The sequence below is a fragment of the Paramisgurnus dabryanus genome, chromosome 17, assembly GCF_030506205.2.
Source record: "Paramisgurnus dabryanus chromosome 17, PD_genome_1.1, whole genome shotgun sequence".
Taxonomy (NCBI): domain Eukaryota; kingdom Metazoa; phylum Chordata; class Actinopteri; order Cypriniformes; family Cobitidae; genus Paramisgurnus; species Paramisgurnus dabryanus.
The window spans coordinates 12,658,795-12,674,952 of NC_133353.1; the positions used below are offsets into that span (position 1 = coordinate 12,658,795).

The window sequence follows — 16,158 nt, forward strand, 5'->3', positions numbered from 1 at the left end:
CTTTGTAAAGTCTTATTTTCTTGTCTCCAAAGCTTTCTGACAAGGTGTGTGCCCACACAAAATGCCAAATGCCAGTCAGAGGGCCTGTCAAAATTAATTATGCCCTCCTGCATAGAGAGATAGATACTCCTCCCTTACCTGGGCGGGTGCATGGGAGCTAAATTGGATGAATGGATTTGAAAGGAGGAGTGTAGAGTAGAATGGGAGGACAGGAAAATGAAGCCATTAAAATGAATTAGACACCTCAGGATTATTTTCGCTTCTTAGGGTTTTTTTTTTTAGATTTGCTTTTAAGGTGCTGGGTTTAAACAATTATAGACTGGTAATAATGTGGACACTAGGTCTGACCTTGGCTCTGTTTCAGAATATCATCAAAGTTTTTGTAGACAACAGACTTATGTGATTTGATGTGAATGAGAACAAGGCTGTAAGTGACAGAAGTACAATAGTGTGCATGAAATCAAAAATCAATTTGCTTTCTCAATTCACATTTCTCGCCTTTGTAATCTTTCATCGAAATATGACTTGCTACACCTCTGAAATGTCTTTCCATTTCAGTTTAAGTAATCAAACCACCTTATTTTTCAAATTTTTTATGATTAGATCAATTCCCAGTGGGGAATTCCCACCTTTCGTTTTTTTCCTGTATAATACCCTGTTTGACTCGCATTTTTTGTGATTTTCACAAAAGTTTCACAACGTGCCTTTCAGGAAAAAGAATTTCATGACAGGACCAGTTGTTTCTCTGAACTGAGATCAGTGGTCGGTTGCATAAACATAGCTGTGACATTAAGACTGCGTCTTAAGAATGATTCTAACTAACTAGCAATTAGTTAGGGCTAATCCGTCTTATTATTTGGATTTAAATTAGACCAATCTTCCTTTCTATGTAACATACTAAAAACGGTTATGATCAGTCTTGAAGAAAAAAGTTCATGACTAACTTTTAAGACTAGTCTTAAAGTTTTATGCAACCGGCCACTGTTTAAGTTTCAGAACAACTTATTTCAATTGCTTAAGAGTTATGAAAACAGCATTTAAACATGACTTATTGGGGTATAGTCTCACAATCTCGTCGGTAATACAAGCGTGTTTTTAAGGTGCAAAGTACTGACAGATGTTCTTCTGACAGGAACTTTCATTTTATCAGGTATGTGGGTGTGCCATATTTTCCCACTGGCAACACAACTAACATGGCGGGGCATCTCCGTGTCAAGGTCAGATATTATATTTCATAAAAGTCTAGTCTAAAAATGCCATAGCAACCTGTATCTTTAAAAAAAGTAAAAATCAAGAATCGAATTGAATCGTGGCCTTAGAAGCGAAAATGTAATCGAATCGAGCATTTGGAGAATCGTGTCACCCCTATACAAAAGTAATATGCCTGTTGACACTGCCTGCTAGCGATCTGCATTTGTAATTGCACATCGATGTGAACAACGACGCAGAAGTATAAATGAAAACTGGTGCATACAAAGAAGCTACAGTGTAGGCAGAACTATAAATCGACCTTTAGTGATCCACTTTTCATAGCAGTATTTTTGTTCACATCAAACTGACTGCATCATCTACTTTCACTGAAGTCTATTACAAGGTGTGCCAAAACGTTTTCAATCCACAGATCAGTGAGCAAACCAAATTCCCGCCCTCTTGAGGAGGCTGTAATGGTGTCGTCAACAGAAACTCTCTGAATGATTTAGTGGCCTTAAATGTTGCAGAAAGGGAAGAATACCCTTTGTTATCCTTCCGTTAGCTGAAGGTTTTATAGCAGCTCACAGAGGATGAAAATTACAGCCCCGTGGTCGTCCCCATTAGCTCAATCAAACATCCTCGTGCATAAACAGCCACCGCTGGTGTGGTTTCCTCCGATACAAGACTATTTCCCCAAAAATTACAGCTTTTCACCCTGACACCTCTGACAGCGAATGTACATAAACCTCTGGAAAGGTGCCACTTTCTCATGAGGATGTTCTGGCATGCTTATAATTAGATAGTCTGGGCACCAAAGCGTCTGCTGGCTGACTTTTCGTGTTTAAAATAACTCTGAGTGCCGCAGATGTCACCTTTATTGTCTGAAATAAGGTGGCTTGAGTCCAAAGAGAATTTTGAAGCATGTGCCATTTCTTTCGGGTTGGTTCTGTGATGAAGAATAGATGGAGCTGCTCGGGTCTCGTCAGACCAGGCTTGTTTGATGGACTGATTGATCTATAGTAGTGTAACCCAACCATAGGCAATTTGGGACTCAAATTTTTGTTGTTGAATGAAGGGCTTTGAAGTAGTTTTACATTTTAGGTATATGTAGACAGATTCTTGTAGGCTAAGGTCACAACGGATGCTGTATTGAAGCTTTGAAACAAAAATTTTATTTTTCTATATATATATTCAGCCTTTGTGATCCATTCCAAACATTCATGCCTCAGCTTCTGCTTTCTTTAAAGTGCATGTATCAAGAGATCAGATCAGTTTCCTGAGTTCATGTAAGAGTCAGTGGCCAGGCTTCAGTGCATCAGTCTCAGTGTTGTGTGTGCTAGAGAGATGCAAAAGCGTGGATGGGATGCAGCAATGTTCCTCTTGTTTTATTCCTCATTCTCTTGCATTATTGATGGAGAGCTTCTCCAAGCTCTCACCGCATGTTGTGCTTTTCTCATGCAAACACACACAGATGCTCCAGACAGGACTCCTTTGCCCTGTGTGATTGAGAATTTATGATTTTGTGTCAGGCTCACTTGCGCTCTGCAAAAGCAGCATTTAAAATCGGACACCTGTCAGTCTGATTTATTTCAACACGTGCAGTCAGTTCACGCAAACGCGCACATGTACATGCATGCCGTGGCGGAGTCATTTTATTGGAGCATTTTTTTTTCTCTTGTCCTCTTTCTTTGAGTGTCATAAACAGTTATGCATTTCTACACATTGTAAATAAGCGGATTAAATTTTAACAAACCCACAAGGCAAAAAGCGAATGTGTGTTTCCACGCTGGTGCTGCTGCTGTGTGTTGTCCCGCCTGTCCTCGAGATCTTTGTTGTCATGGTGACAAAGAGTTTCTGGCACATGCTTGGAGAGCTGTCACATACACCGTGTATGGCCCTAAAATGTCTTTTGGGTACATGTTGTGTTTTCTCACAAACAAGCAAGAAGCATTTGTGAATGGTAGTTCGCAAAGGGTCCATCGTGTATTATGTTCATTTTTAAATTAATATTGACGATTTGTTAAATTTAGGGTTACGTGATTTTGACGAAGCGGATTACAAAACTTCAAACACAAGTTGCAAAGATTCACATTGAAATTGACAATTTTTGGGTACCAAAATCTAAATGATTCTTTTAAGAGCACCTCTGTTAAAACACATTATTTTTCACATACCGTACATTTTTGTAGCTCCAGATTTCACTTACTTAAAAATTACTATAAAGTTCAGATTCTGAATCTGAAATATCAACTGAAGTCACAGATAAGAAAATGCCACTTGATGTTGAAGGCATAGCACAGGATTCCTCATATAGTTTTCACCATGAGCCAAATTTTGCCAACAATACAAAGGACCACTGACCACAATGTTTGCTCTTTTATTCTTGTTGTTGTTGGAAAAATCTGGATTTCCATGCAAGCCAATTGTTCCTGTTCTCTCTCTTTTCCACACTGGTTCTACTCACAATTTAAAAGTGTGGTTTCAACAGGTCACAGTTTGGACCATATAATGTTTTTCCAGTCACCGGCTTGATCATTTTGAGATCAGAAAAATTGGGGCTATTGTCGCTTTAAGAGCAAGTTCTGCACTGACCAACATGGCGATTATGTTCACTTCAAGATATAAATAATAGTTTTTTACTAGAATACATGCCGAGATTGTTTTGTGTATATCTGTACGGTAAAGAAATGAGAGGGTGAATGTGTACGCATTGTTAGAAATGAAACTCTCTGTATGCGAGTTTCTAAATGTGTGCTTTTGTATGTAGCTTGCGAGCAGTGTTGTAGGTAAAGCATTACAAGTACGTGCATTATGTAATAATATTTCTTTTCTGAAGTAACGAGTAAAGTAACGCAATACTTTATAAATCTACACATTAATATTTTAGTTACTTTTTTAAAATGCAAGTTACTTTTCAGTTTAATTAATAAGATAAAAAATAATTACTGATTAAAATTAAACTGAACATATTAACGTAGAATAGCAGGAACAGTTTGAGGCAGAAACGGAGATGTCAGGCCAGAGCTTGAAATTTGTCTGATAGAAATATACAATTTCTGAATGAAGAACTTCTCAGTCATAAAAAACATGGTCTGAAAGAGATCAAACCTTAGCCAAGTATGAAAAAGTAACGCATAAGTAACTTTAAAGAAACGTAAGTATTACTTTCCATGAAAAGTATCTAAGTAACGGAATTAGTTACTTTTTGGGGGAGTAACTTCATATTGTAATGCCTTACTTTTAAAAGTTACTTTTCCCAACAATGTTTGCGAGTAACAGTTATACGGACTACCGGCACATCCAGGAACTTAACTGTCAATTTAGTCACCGCCCCTTTTTAGGGTGTGAATAACTCTAGAAATCACTCAGATTAACTCTTTCGCCGCCATTGACGAGATAACTCGTCAATTAAGAGAAACCGCTTCCCTGCCAATGATGACGCTTCCACAACTTATACAACCCGGAAGTAGTGCCTCACGTGAAAGAACTCAGTGTTTTAAGGCTCGCTCTGAATGGTATATCTATCAAAAGTCCTTCACAAAAATGGAATTATCTTAGCTTTTTGCTCAAAATTGGGTGTTTTTGAAGAAACCCGCCCATATTTGAGAGGTGATAAAAAGAGAACTAATAAAGGTAGGATGAAATCATTTTTTGTTTGAAAGCAGAGGGTCTGTTCTTTCATTTCATATATTGTTTGTTTATATATTTAAAGAAGAACATTTTCTGGAAGGCATTAAACTTTTGTGAAAATCATGAAAAATGCTGGCGCTGGCTGGCAACTTTTTTTTTTAACGCTGGCGGGGAAAGAGTTAAACATGTCAAGTAATTATATGTCCACCCGCCTGCCATGGAGCATGAAAGATACATCCACAAACTTAATTTGATCAATTTAAAAACATGTTCCTTCATTCTTGCAGCATCGAATTTGTGTAACAACACTACCCAATGGCCAAAGGTCTCTTACATTTACTCGTACTTCATCGAGTCAACAGGGAAGCCAGTGAATGATTTTACTTCATATCCTAAAGTTAACACATTCAAATGTTTTTATTATGTCTTAATATTAACTCTTTCACCGCCAGCGTTTTAAAAAAAAGTTGCCAGCCAGCGCCAGCGTTTTTCATGATTTTCACCAAAGTTTAATGCCTTCCAGAAATGTTCTTCTTTAAATAAGTAAACATACAATATACCAAATGAAAGAACAGACCCTCTGCTTTCAAACAAAAAAAAAACGTTTCATCCTACCTTTAGTGGTTCTTTTGCAATCAGCTTTTGAATATGGGTAGGTTTTTGCAAAAACACCATATTTTGAGCAAAAAGCAGAGATAATTCCATATTTGTGACGGACTTTTCATTGAGATCCCATTCAGAGCGATCTTTAAAACAGACACGGACATGCAGCAGCTTGCCATAGGGCAATACTTCCGGTTTAAAAAGTTGCGGAAGGGCGCCACCTGGTGGATAATAGCGGTATTGCGGAAAGACGGAAAATCTCGTCATTTGCGGGGAAGCGTTTTCTCTTAATTGACGAGATATCTCGTCAATGGCGGGGAAAGAGTTAAGGGTGTGTTCACACAGCAAAATTACGGGAGTGACAACCGCATTTACTTAACAGGTGTGGGTCTGGAAGTGTCCTGACAGCAAAGGCACCTGTAACCATTGTGACGGACGTAAATGTTAAAAATAAATTATTATTTGTGCAGTTGACAAAAAAGCAGATATTTCCAATACAAAAGTAATCCCCATGACTCCTGGTGGCATATTGACGTCTTGTGAAGGAAATCGATCATTTTATTCAAGAAATTGATACCGCATTATTAGCGTAAATGCAGAGCCTCATCCACACAGGAAATGCGCTTTACGCTCCTACTCTATAGGGGGAACTGAGAGGTTGGCCAACAGCAGGCCAAAACCTAAGCGCGATCTTAACCGCACCTATAGAGCGGGAGCATAAAGCAATTATGAAAAGGAAACTTAAAACTGATAGTATGCCCTAACTGTAGTCTTTAGACAGTTGTGGACGAGGCCTGCGTAAAGTGATGTCACTTTGCTCAGAAAAAGTTTCGTCCTACCTTCATTAGTTCTCTTTGTATCACCTCTCAAATATGGGTGGGTTTCTTCAAAAAAACAAAATTTTGATTCAGAGCAATCCTCAAAACATACACAGATATACAACTGTTTGCCTTAAGGCGATACTTCCGTATTTTATAAGTTGCGGAAGAGCACCACCTGATGGATAATAGCGGCATTACGGATTCCCAGAAATACTCGTCATTGGCAGGAGGAAGCGTTTTCTCTTAATTGACAAGTTAGGCTAGAAAGTATTTTGTGTAATTGTGAAGTATTTGTAAAATTGGATAGAAAGTATAGTATGGTACCGGGTTCGAGGTGCAGGTGCTGTACAGCTAGGTATCAAACTCTTCTTCTCTCAAGAAAGCTGGGTACGCTAATGAAAGGACGTGGGCGAGTGGGCGCCGTTTCAGCACTGACCGCGAACACGCCCCCATCGCTTGAGAGCAGAGAATGCTGCCTCTATTTCTAAGATTTTGTATTCCAACTTGTGTTCTTGCTGTTTTTCATTCAAATTTGTTTAGGTGGTTAATAACACATTTTTCTGTTGTTCTGCACATTTAATATCTGACCCTACCGGGACTTTAAGCTCTAATAGTCTCAGTTCCAGATGTGATGTATATTCTGTTGGCTTTGTAGAAAGCCTGTGGTTCTTCACATCACACACCATCTAAGGTTAACCCAGTATATCTCCTCTAAGACATCTGAGTGATAGGATCAAGGGAGAGGTCAGTCACAAAGGGCTTTTGGTGCAAATGAGGAATCATTTAAAGGACTAGAACTGTGACCCTTGGCTCAGTATGAGTCGAGATAACTTGTGACCTTCAGAGTCGGATGAATGGAGATCGGTTGTATGATATTGTCATGTCCTTAGAGGAATTTGATGTCATGTAAGGCTAGCAAAGTGAAGTGAGAGACTGCGTGTTTGTACTGAAAATTGGATGGAAGACAAATGTGTGTATTTGGGTGACTTATTGCCCCAGTGGAGCGTGAATTATTAATCACACATACATTTACACATTCAAATGATCTCTCTTCTGCTTTGCTGTTTTCTCCCATTTGTTTCGCCTGCCTTCTGGTTTTCCTCTCCTCTTAAGTTCTCCCATCTTCTCCTCTGTATTTTTCTCCATTTTTCTCTCTTCTTTGTTTTCTCATGTATTGCACCCTCTCCCTGTCCATTCTTGTCTTGTTTTCCACTTGCCTCCTTTGTCTCCTACTTTCTTCTCTTGCGTTCTTTGTCCTTTTCTTGTCTCCTTTCATCTCTTTTATTCTCCCCTCCTCTCCTTCTGTCTTGTCCTCTCTGAATGGCTATGGAGGGCAGGGAAGCTGACGTATGTGTCCTCTCTGCGTTCGCTAACATTGTTTATCATCCACCCAATCCAGCATGGAGCTGAATGTCTGATGAGGGAGAGAAGGCCAAAGATGAGCGTTTGTGTGCAGTAAATCAGATAGTCTGTAAATGAGATGAGAGTGAAGGAGAAACAGTCTGAACTGAGGAGAGCATGAGGAGAATCTGGAACGCAGAGTGACATTAAGATACGACGCACACAACAGTCGCTGATCTTCGGCGTCCTCGTAGAAGCCGCGCACTTGAATGAATCTCTTTGATAGCCCACTTCCATTTCTTTGAAATTCCTCTTTTTAAAAATACACAAAAATAAATGACATGCACAATTATGAAGCAAGACGAGCTAAAATCATTGTGCTTTACGCAAGATAACACAAAACAGCAAACTAAACATACTGCTGCTCTCGCACACACACTTCCTGCGCAGGTCTTGCATTCATTACACACTGATAATATGAGCCTGATTATACGGTTTTGCTTGAAGACCCTTAATAATCTCTCTCGCTGCTTTTTTACTCTCGCTGTCGTGATTCTAGCTTTAAGACTCTGGTGTGCCACAAAAGGATTATCGCTTCTCTTCCTTTTCCACACAGGAAACAAACACAAAGAGCCAAAATGCTTCAGGCCGCTTGGTCTTCACAGAAGCACAGTAGAAAAAGATCGATGAGGTTTTTGGTCTCACTTCAGTGTTTAAAAAAAGTCTTTGTTACTGCCTTTATTGTCAATTCTTTTGTAACTTTTGACTTTGTTGTAAAACTAATGTGGATGTGTCTCTTTGTCTAAAAGAGGAAAATAATGAAAATGATGTGAGGATATATTTGTAATGAACAGTGGGGCGTGAACCAATGAGATGTTGGTGTGAGCAGGGCTAACCTAAAATGTGGTGCCTGATTTTGACACCTTTGGGTTTAGGGTTCTGTCCTTGTGCTTTGTTGAGCTTCTATCTAAAACTCACGTTGTGTCCCTCATGTCTTGCATATCTGATCCCTCACCTCCTGTCAATGACACGTCCATATCAATGTAGTGAATTATATGAACTATATTAATAAACAGGCCAACAATGCTCCTGAAAACATCTCTGTTAAAAGTATTTTTGAAGCATGAAACATTAAAGGGGTCAAAGCTTGAAAATCTGACTTTTTCCATGTTTAAGTGCTATAATTGGGTCCCCAGTAGGGCTGGGTATCGATTCAGATGTTCCAGATCGATTCAATTTCGATTCACAGGCTATAAAATCGGTTCGATTCTCGATTCATTTTCCGATTCCGGTTCTTTGGTCGATTCAACTTAATGAATATAGATTAAAGACAAATAATGTATTCATAAAAAACAACAGTGAACATAAGTTTGCAAGTGGGTAATTAATAAAAATAAAATAAAAGCCACAACACTATCATTGTCGTCTTGCTTGCGAAATCTAAAATGCTTCCATACCTCTGACTTTTTATGTGATAGTGGCATCAACGTCAATGAAGCACCTAAAATTGCCATTTTAAGCACTGAATGAAAGAATGACAGGCTCCTTGGTAACATCGCGCAAGGCAAAAAAGAGGGTGACATCTAGTGAAGAAGACTAGTAATTTGATTAACGTTAATCTTACGTTCAATGTTTGCAGAAAAATATATATGAAAAAAAATCGATTCTGCTCTTTAAGAATCGATCAAGTTTTAAAAAACGATTAATCGAAAAATCAATTTTTTTGCCCAGCCCTAGTCCCCAGTGGTTCTATCAACCTAGAAAAACTGAGAAATATCAACCAAGTAACTTAGTTTTGGTAAACCATTCTCTGCAGGCATGTGAAAAAATAGGTTGTTCAGATTTTGCCTGTTTTGTGACCTAGGTAGCATTAATACCGCCCTCTTAGGGGCTGATCACACCAAAAGCATTTATGGCAGTTGCAGGCGCCTTTTTTGAATGATATTCTATGGGCAGGGAGCGTTTGCGCGCTGTTTATGCGTGTCAAACGCCTTTCGGTTTATGCCGCCAGCATTCGCGTCTTTCCATTGTCCATTAGAATGAGGGGAGAGGCGGGCCTTACGTTGTGGTGAGGAAAGTTTACAGTTGCTTTGAAGAACCGGACTCCACTCGCTCACTCTCTCCTGCGTGTTTGTGCACCTCTCACCCTCAAACAAGGTCAGAGCAAGCGCCCTCTTTTTAAAGTTTCTGCTAATATGACAGTTAACAGCAAAAGAGCGCTCACGCTCCGATATTTGATTGACAAGACAGCTGACTGGGTGGTTGCTTAGCAATATAAAAAGTCACAGTTTATAAAAAAGGCAGTGCGTCACGCCTTGCGCTCTAAGCGTTTAAAGCGCATTTGATGTGATTAGCCCTTTAATCTGCACTATCCAACCACAGCACTGTCATTTAGAGAGAGAGAGAGAAAATAATTGACAGCACGAATGGGTTTCAATTTCAACAAACCGCCATTATGGAAATCAGTGTTTGCATTTCAGCAGCTCATTTGCATTTTAAAGGACACACCCATAACCTGCACATTTTTGCTCACACCAATAAAGTGTCAATTTTAACATGTTATAATAAATTATCTATATGGTATTTTGAGCTTAAACTTCACCGTATGTATTCTGGGGACACCAAAGATTTATTTTACATCTTAAAAAAAATCTCATTAAATGACCCCTTTAACCAACAATTCTTTAGAGGTCAACAGAGTTAGTTGTTGGTATCTGTTCATTTTAACAGCAGGAGAAAACTAGTTCATTTTTAGCTTATTTATGATATTTTTGTCTTCCATATTTAAACTCGATATTGTGTCAATGTCACAGGCTCGCTCTATCATTACCAAGTAGTAGTCGAAATTAGATTTAGCATCTCTTTCAATGTATTAAAATGTCTATATTTTTCCACAAACACTGTATATAATTTTAAGGGCATAATAAAAGCTGGCAAATTGGAATGCAGGCTTTGTTGTCTGCGGGCGTTTGGTTTGCCATCAACTACGAATTTGCTCGAGAAAGTTTCGAGAGGCAGGTGGACTTTATCCTTGCTCTTGAAGGCAGTTTGCATCTAGGCAAGCATGCGGTGTCATGTCCTGAGCATTTTTTTTTTTCATTTTACTTTATATATGTTTAAATGAAATATTATAATCAGTGTAATTATTTATGTAAAACTACTATTCTAAGTAAATCCTAATATTTGTTAGACTAAACGTTTTTCAAAACGAGAGTGAGGTAGACCAGAGCTGAAACAGTGAGGTTTCATGACCCTTTAACTTTGTGTGTCTGAATATATGTGTGCGTGGATTGTCCGTTTTGTCCTTCCGCCATTTAAAATGTAATTGACTTAGTTTTTTTTAAGCGTCTGGTCTCAGTACGTAATGTCTTTCTCTCTGTCCCCTACAGTTTTGGACATGGCGCGTCACGTCCCCCTGTATCGTGCTTTGTTGGAGCTGCTGAGGGCCATTTCCACCTGCACCAGCCTGGTTCCTTTGCTCCTGCCACTCTCAGGAGATGCGACCGAGGAAGAGGAGGACGAAGAGCGATCGGAGTGTCAGACTTCTGTCGGCATGTTGCTGGCAAAGATGAAGACCTGCGTGGACACCTACACCAACCGCCTGAGGTGAGCTTGCCCTCTAACCTCACCATCCGCTGGTCCGCGGATGCTGATGGATAATTGTCCACACTGTGACACTCTCTGTCTCTGATTTTCCTAAAGAAACAGTGGCTTTGCCCTGTCTGTCTCAGCTGATGCTACATCTACAAGTCAAAACCGCATTTTTCTAGATTTTTAGAGTTGTGCTCCTTGCAAAGTTTCAAAACTTAACCGGCTTTCACACTGCCCAGAGTTTTCAGCTTTTTTACAGTTTCGTAACTCGGTTAAAAACATATTGTTTGCTGGCGTTTGGGGAGGGGGTGTTTACCAGAAACTTTCTTTTGTAAGTTAAGGTAAGGTTGCTATGGGAAACAATAGGATTTTTGCTTTTTTTAGATTTTGGTTGTATCTTTTAATTTATCTTCATTGCTCATTCGAGTAGGTAAGAAATAGTGCTTAGTTATAGGGGTGGGATTTATTTGTCTTTATCATAATGGTATAGTCTTCATGGGTAGCAGACGGTCTATGTGACGGGCTGTTAGTCACAGGAAGGATACGGATGAGCTTGGCTCCGCCCTAGTGTACGTGAGACCACGTGCGTCCGTTGTGACTGTTTTAATTACTGTCCTCTGCTTCACCTACAGGTAAAAAACATTAATGACATGAAAGTCCCCTTTCATTTTTCTCCTCCTGCTTAATGAATGATGCATGTTGTGAGGGCACAGGCTTACTCGAACGACAGCTGGGTGTTGTTGTTAATGGTTTACTCAGGGACAAGTCACTTTCTGCTGCTCGGATATGCGTTCAGCGTGTACTGCTCCATCTGCACGTTTGTTTTGGGGTCGGGGACGTGAGAGGCAGAGAGCTCTTGAGCAGTTTTGCTGTTCCTGCTGTTGTTTGTTTAACTCTTTTCTGATTTTGTGGCTAGTTCTTTTTATTTTCAAAGGCAATAAAGCCATTTTAGATTTTCAAATGCATAATTAAACGAAAGACCTTTGATTTATCTGGTGTGGGTTTTTTTCAGGTCTAAAAAAGACAAAAGTAAAGGGGTGATGAAGGCGGAAACATCTGACCCTGAGCCAGAAGGCCTTACCCTGCTCGTTCCTGACATCCAGACGACTGCTGAGATTGTTTATGCAGCAACAACTAACCTACGACAGGCTAACCATGGTGAGAACATCCACATAACTGTTTATCAACTTTTTTTTTCTTGTGTAATAACTATAAAATTTATTTGTCAGACTAAATAGTCTGTCATCATTTACTTGTCCTTAAGTTGTTTCAAACTTGTATAAATGTCTTTGTGATGCTGATCAAAAATGTTGAAAAATGTTAATAACGAAACCGATCTGGGGTACCATTCACTTCACAGTAGGGATGGGCGGTATGACCAAAAATCAATTCCACGGAATTAGTCATTTTATTTCACGATAGCGGTATATTTTACGGCAGTGTTGGGGGTAACACATTACAAGTAACGTGCGCAATATATTACTTTTATGAAGTAAAAGTAAAGCAGCAAATTACTTTTTAAATGTACACATTAATATTTTAAAAAAAGTAATGCAAGTTACTTTTTAGTTTAATTAATTGGATTATGCACTCTATGCGTACACGCCTATGTGGGAACAGTTTAAGTCCGAAACTGAGTTGGCAGGCCAGAGCTTGACATTTTTTGTGATGAAATATGCAATTTCTGAATGCAGAGAACTTTTCAGTCAGAAAAACACCTGCAATGCCTGAATGAGATCAAGCCTCAGCCAAGAAAAAGTAACGCAAAGTAACTAAAAAGTAATGTACGCATTACTTTTCATGAAAAGTAACTAAGTAACGCAATTAGTTACTTTTTTGTGAGTAACTTAATATTGTAATGCATTACTTTTAAAAGTAACTTTCCCCAACACTATTTCACAGTGTACATTTTTCAGTTTATATTGTTTTTGTAATATAAAAATTTGCGGACATTTGCCACTCACTATAGCTTTTAACTTGATGCTTACCAGAGTTTTAAAACAGTGGCGTAGCGTCTGGGCATGCAGTGTATGCACGTGCAAATAGGGGGCCCGGCCCCAGCTTTTAATGATAAAATTATTTTTCTATTTAATTTTTATTTGTGGCCGCAATAAATATATTTTTGTATGCATATCATGTGTAGTGATTTCTTATTTCTCCGTAATGTCTAATTTCTCGCTTGCCAAAAAAAAAAAAGAAAACGCAGTGTGAGAGGTTACTATAGCGGCTATCTACATTAACATTAAGGATGGACGAATATAAACATAATAGTGGGGCCTTAAAGAGAAAAGAGAAGGCGGACAAGTTAGTCCTGAGTCAAAAACTACCCAAAACATTTTGTTTTTCTTTATTTAAATCTACCCTTTAAAGTAAAAAAAAAAGGAAAAATATTTGACTACCTTATTAAAAGTATATTTTGTTAACAGACCTGCACACAGTTAACAGTGCCAACGGGCAAGGTTGAGGGTGGGCTTTGGCTTAAGGGGGCCCATAAATTTTTTTGCATATGGGCCCGGGACCGACTTGCTACACCACTGTTTTAAAATATGGGGGATGTTTGTACTATAAGCGAATGGCGCGTCAAACTACATCGCTCCAGCAGCGCACGTGTCAGTGATATAAACACGAGTTTTGTCTTAGCTTGCTTAAAGTTCAGAAAACTTTACAACTATTAGCATTGTGTGCGAGGAGAGCTTTCTTAATTTGGCGACGCAGCGCTTGCACGCGCCCAAGAGATCTCATGTGTGCGAGCCAGAAAGACCTACGGTGGATTGGCGGGTGCTTATTAGGAAATTACACAAATAACTCCTAAAATAATCCACTCAAAACAAATTAACATGTTTCTCTGTCACACTCAGTCTAACATGCGGCAGTGCAGAGTTAGCCATGCCCACTTTTTTACATTTCGCGGTATAGACGGAATAGAAAAATTTGTTACATCTGACTTTTTATTTCACAGTAACAGAATATACCTTCATACCACCCAGCCCAACTTCAAAGTACCGTATTATCCGCACTATAAGGCTCACTTAAAAGCCTTCAATTTTCTCAAAAAACGACAGTGTGCCTTATAATCCGGAGCGCCTTATATATTGATCAAGTAGCGCTGTCAAATTTTTCAATTTTAAAAAATGCAGCGCTTGCAGCATTACGGCTACCGTAGTCAGTAAACACAGGTACTGTGCTTTATCACAGACTGTTTCTTTTCCTACATGTTTACTGAATTAGGGAAAAGTTCCCCTCCACGTTTTGAGCAAGGCTGTAAGATATTGTTAATATGCACATTAACGTTTAACCAATGTCACCATGTGACTGAACAGAGTTGTCAGAATGCTTAATAAAGTTTGACTTTATCTGACTGTTTTGTTGACATTCTCTTTAGCACAGCTCCATCTAGTAGATGCATAACGCAAACCCAGTCAAACGTTTGAATGCAGTATCTTCTTTCTATGTGCCTTATAATCTGGTGTGCCCTATATATGAAAACGGTTCTAAAATAGGTCATTAATTGAAGATGCGCCTTATAATCCGGAGCACCTTATAGTGCGGAAAATACGGTATTATTTTTTCCTACTATGGAGGTCGGTGATTCCGCAGATCTGCTTGGTTCAAAAAATTCTTCAAAATATCCTCATTTGGATTCAGTATTTCCTTATTCCTTATGTATAAATGATAATGGTTATTAAAGATTAAATGTATTGCTTCATTTGATTCATGTACAATTCCCTGTAAAATATTTGTAAAACAGCACTGCAGAAACCAAACAAATTCTCTAACTCTGTAAGGCACAATTTGAGACTTTAAAAATAATTGTAAGTAAATGCAGGACAGTACTTGATATACAGTAGTCAGTCAGTAGAGGAATAGTATGCATTTTACACACTGAAGACAGATTTTGCCCCAGGAGACACTGTTTGCTTTGACAAAATAAGCCAAAGAAAAACAGCTCTCCAGACCGGGACCACAGACGCCAGTCTTTTAGACCCAGATAAACCCTGATTGTTTTCTCCATGGAATTGTAAATGGAGAGTCAGCTTTAACAGAGCAGTTTCGTTTGTCACAGAGGCAAGACTTAATCTACGTCTTGCTAATTCGTTGCCTCAGTCGTGCCAGCTAAATGCTGCCTCCCTTTGCACGCAGAGCGTATTCCCAAGCAGGGAAATTAACTTTGTGATGAACTTTTAGTTCTGCAAGGTTGACCACGAAAAGACGACATGGCCCACTCAATTCCTAAGCCTGGCGTTCAGTGCTCTTTAGATAAGCCAAATCCACTGTGTCGTTTTTGCACTTGGACAAAGCAAAGGGAACTTAAGACCCACTGGGAGAGCAAGTGTTTCCTGCAGTACTCGAACATCTCTTCTGTGTCACACTGGTTGGTGTCTCTCACTTTGAAAGAGTGAATGAAGGGGGCGTTAACCACTGTGAGGCGGATCAATGCCGTTGTCACTATCCATAAGGAAAATCTATATTATAAGAGCAGTAAGACATTACGCTTACCATCCTTTTTGACTGCTTAATTTGTACTCCATCTTTACTTTATTTTTTAAAGTGCAGGCGACAGCTCTGTCAGGGTCTCTCTGATTGGTCAATAGCAGTTCCTGTAGTTCAATATCGAGTCGGAATATTCTACAGCCATTAATATTGGCCGTTAATGTGCAGACAGAGGTTACAGTAAATGGATCTGTCGTTGTCAAACGGATTTAACGTGGCGTGTAGCCAACACGTAACTGTTTTGAGGACATGGGTCATTTGATTGGCTGTCATGGTCCGAGTTTGTTGGGGGTGGGACTTGAGTTTGCACCCGATGCAAATGAGTTGGGTGTCAGAAATGCCATAGAGCTCCTAAATATAGTGAGTTAATTAGAGTGTTAGCGCTACCGCCCTCCATTCGCAGGTCTATTATGTCTGAAGCTGGCATGCCAGTGGCTTTAGTCATTAGTCTGACAGTCTATGGATAACAAACTGAAGTGAGCAACAGAAA

At 39.2% G+C, this 16,158-nt stretch overlaps 1 protein-coding gene across 11 annotated transcripts in view; it reads left to right on the forward strand.

Moving 5' to 3' along the window:
• birc6 (baculoviral IAP repeat containing 6) overlaps positions 1-16,158 on the forward strand; it is a 114,768-nt gene that overhangs the window by 82,231 nt on the left and 16,379 nt on the right. For all 11 annotated transcript variants that reach the window (XM_065297468.1, XM_065297475.1, XM_065297469.1 and 8 more), the window contains exons 66-67: positions 10,976-11,192; positions 12,190-12,335. In XM_065297468.1, the coding sequence (XP_065153540.1) occupies positions 10,976-11,192; positions 12,190-12,335 (363 nt within the window). The remainder of the gene's footprint in view (positions 1-10,975; positions 11,193-12,189; positions 12,336-16,158) is intronic.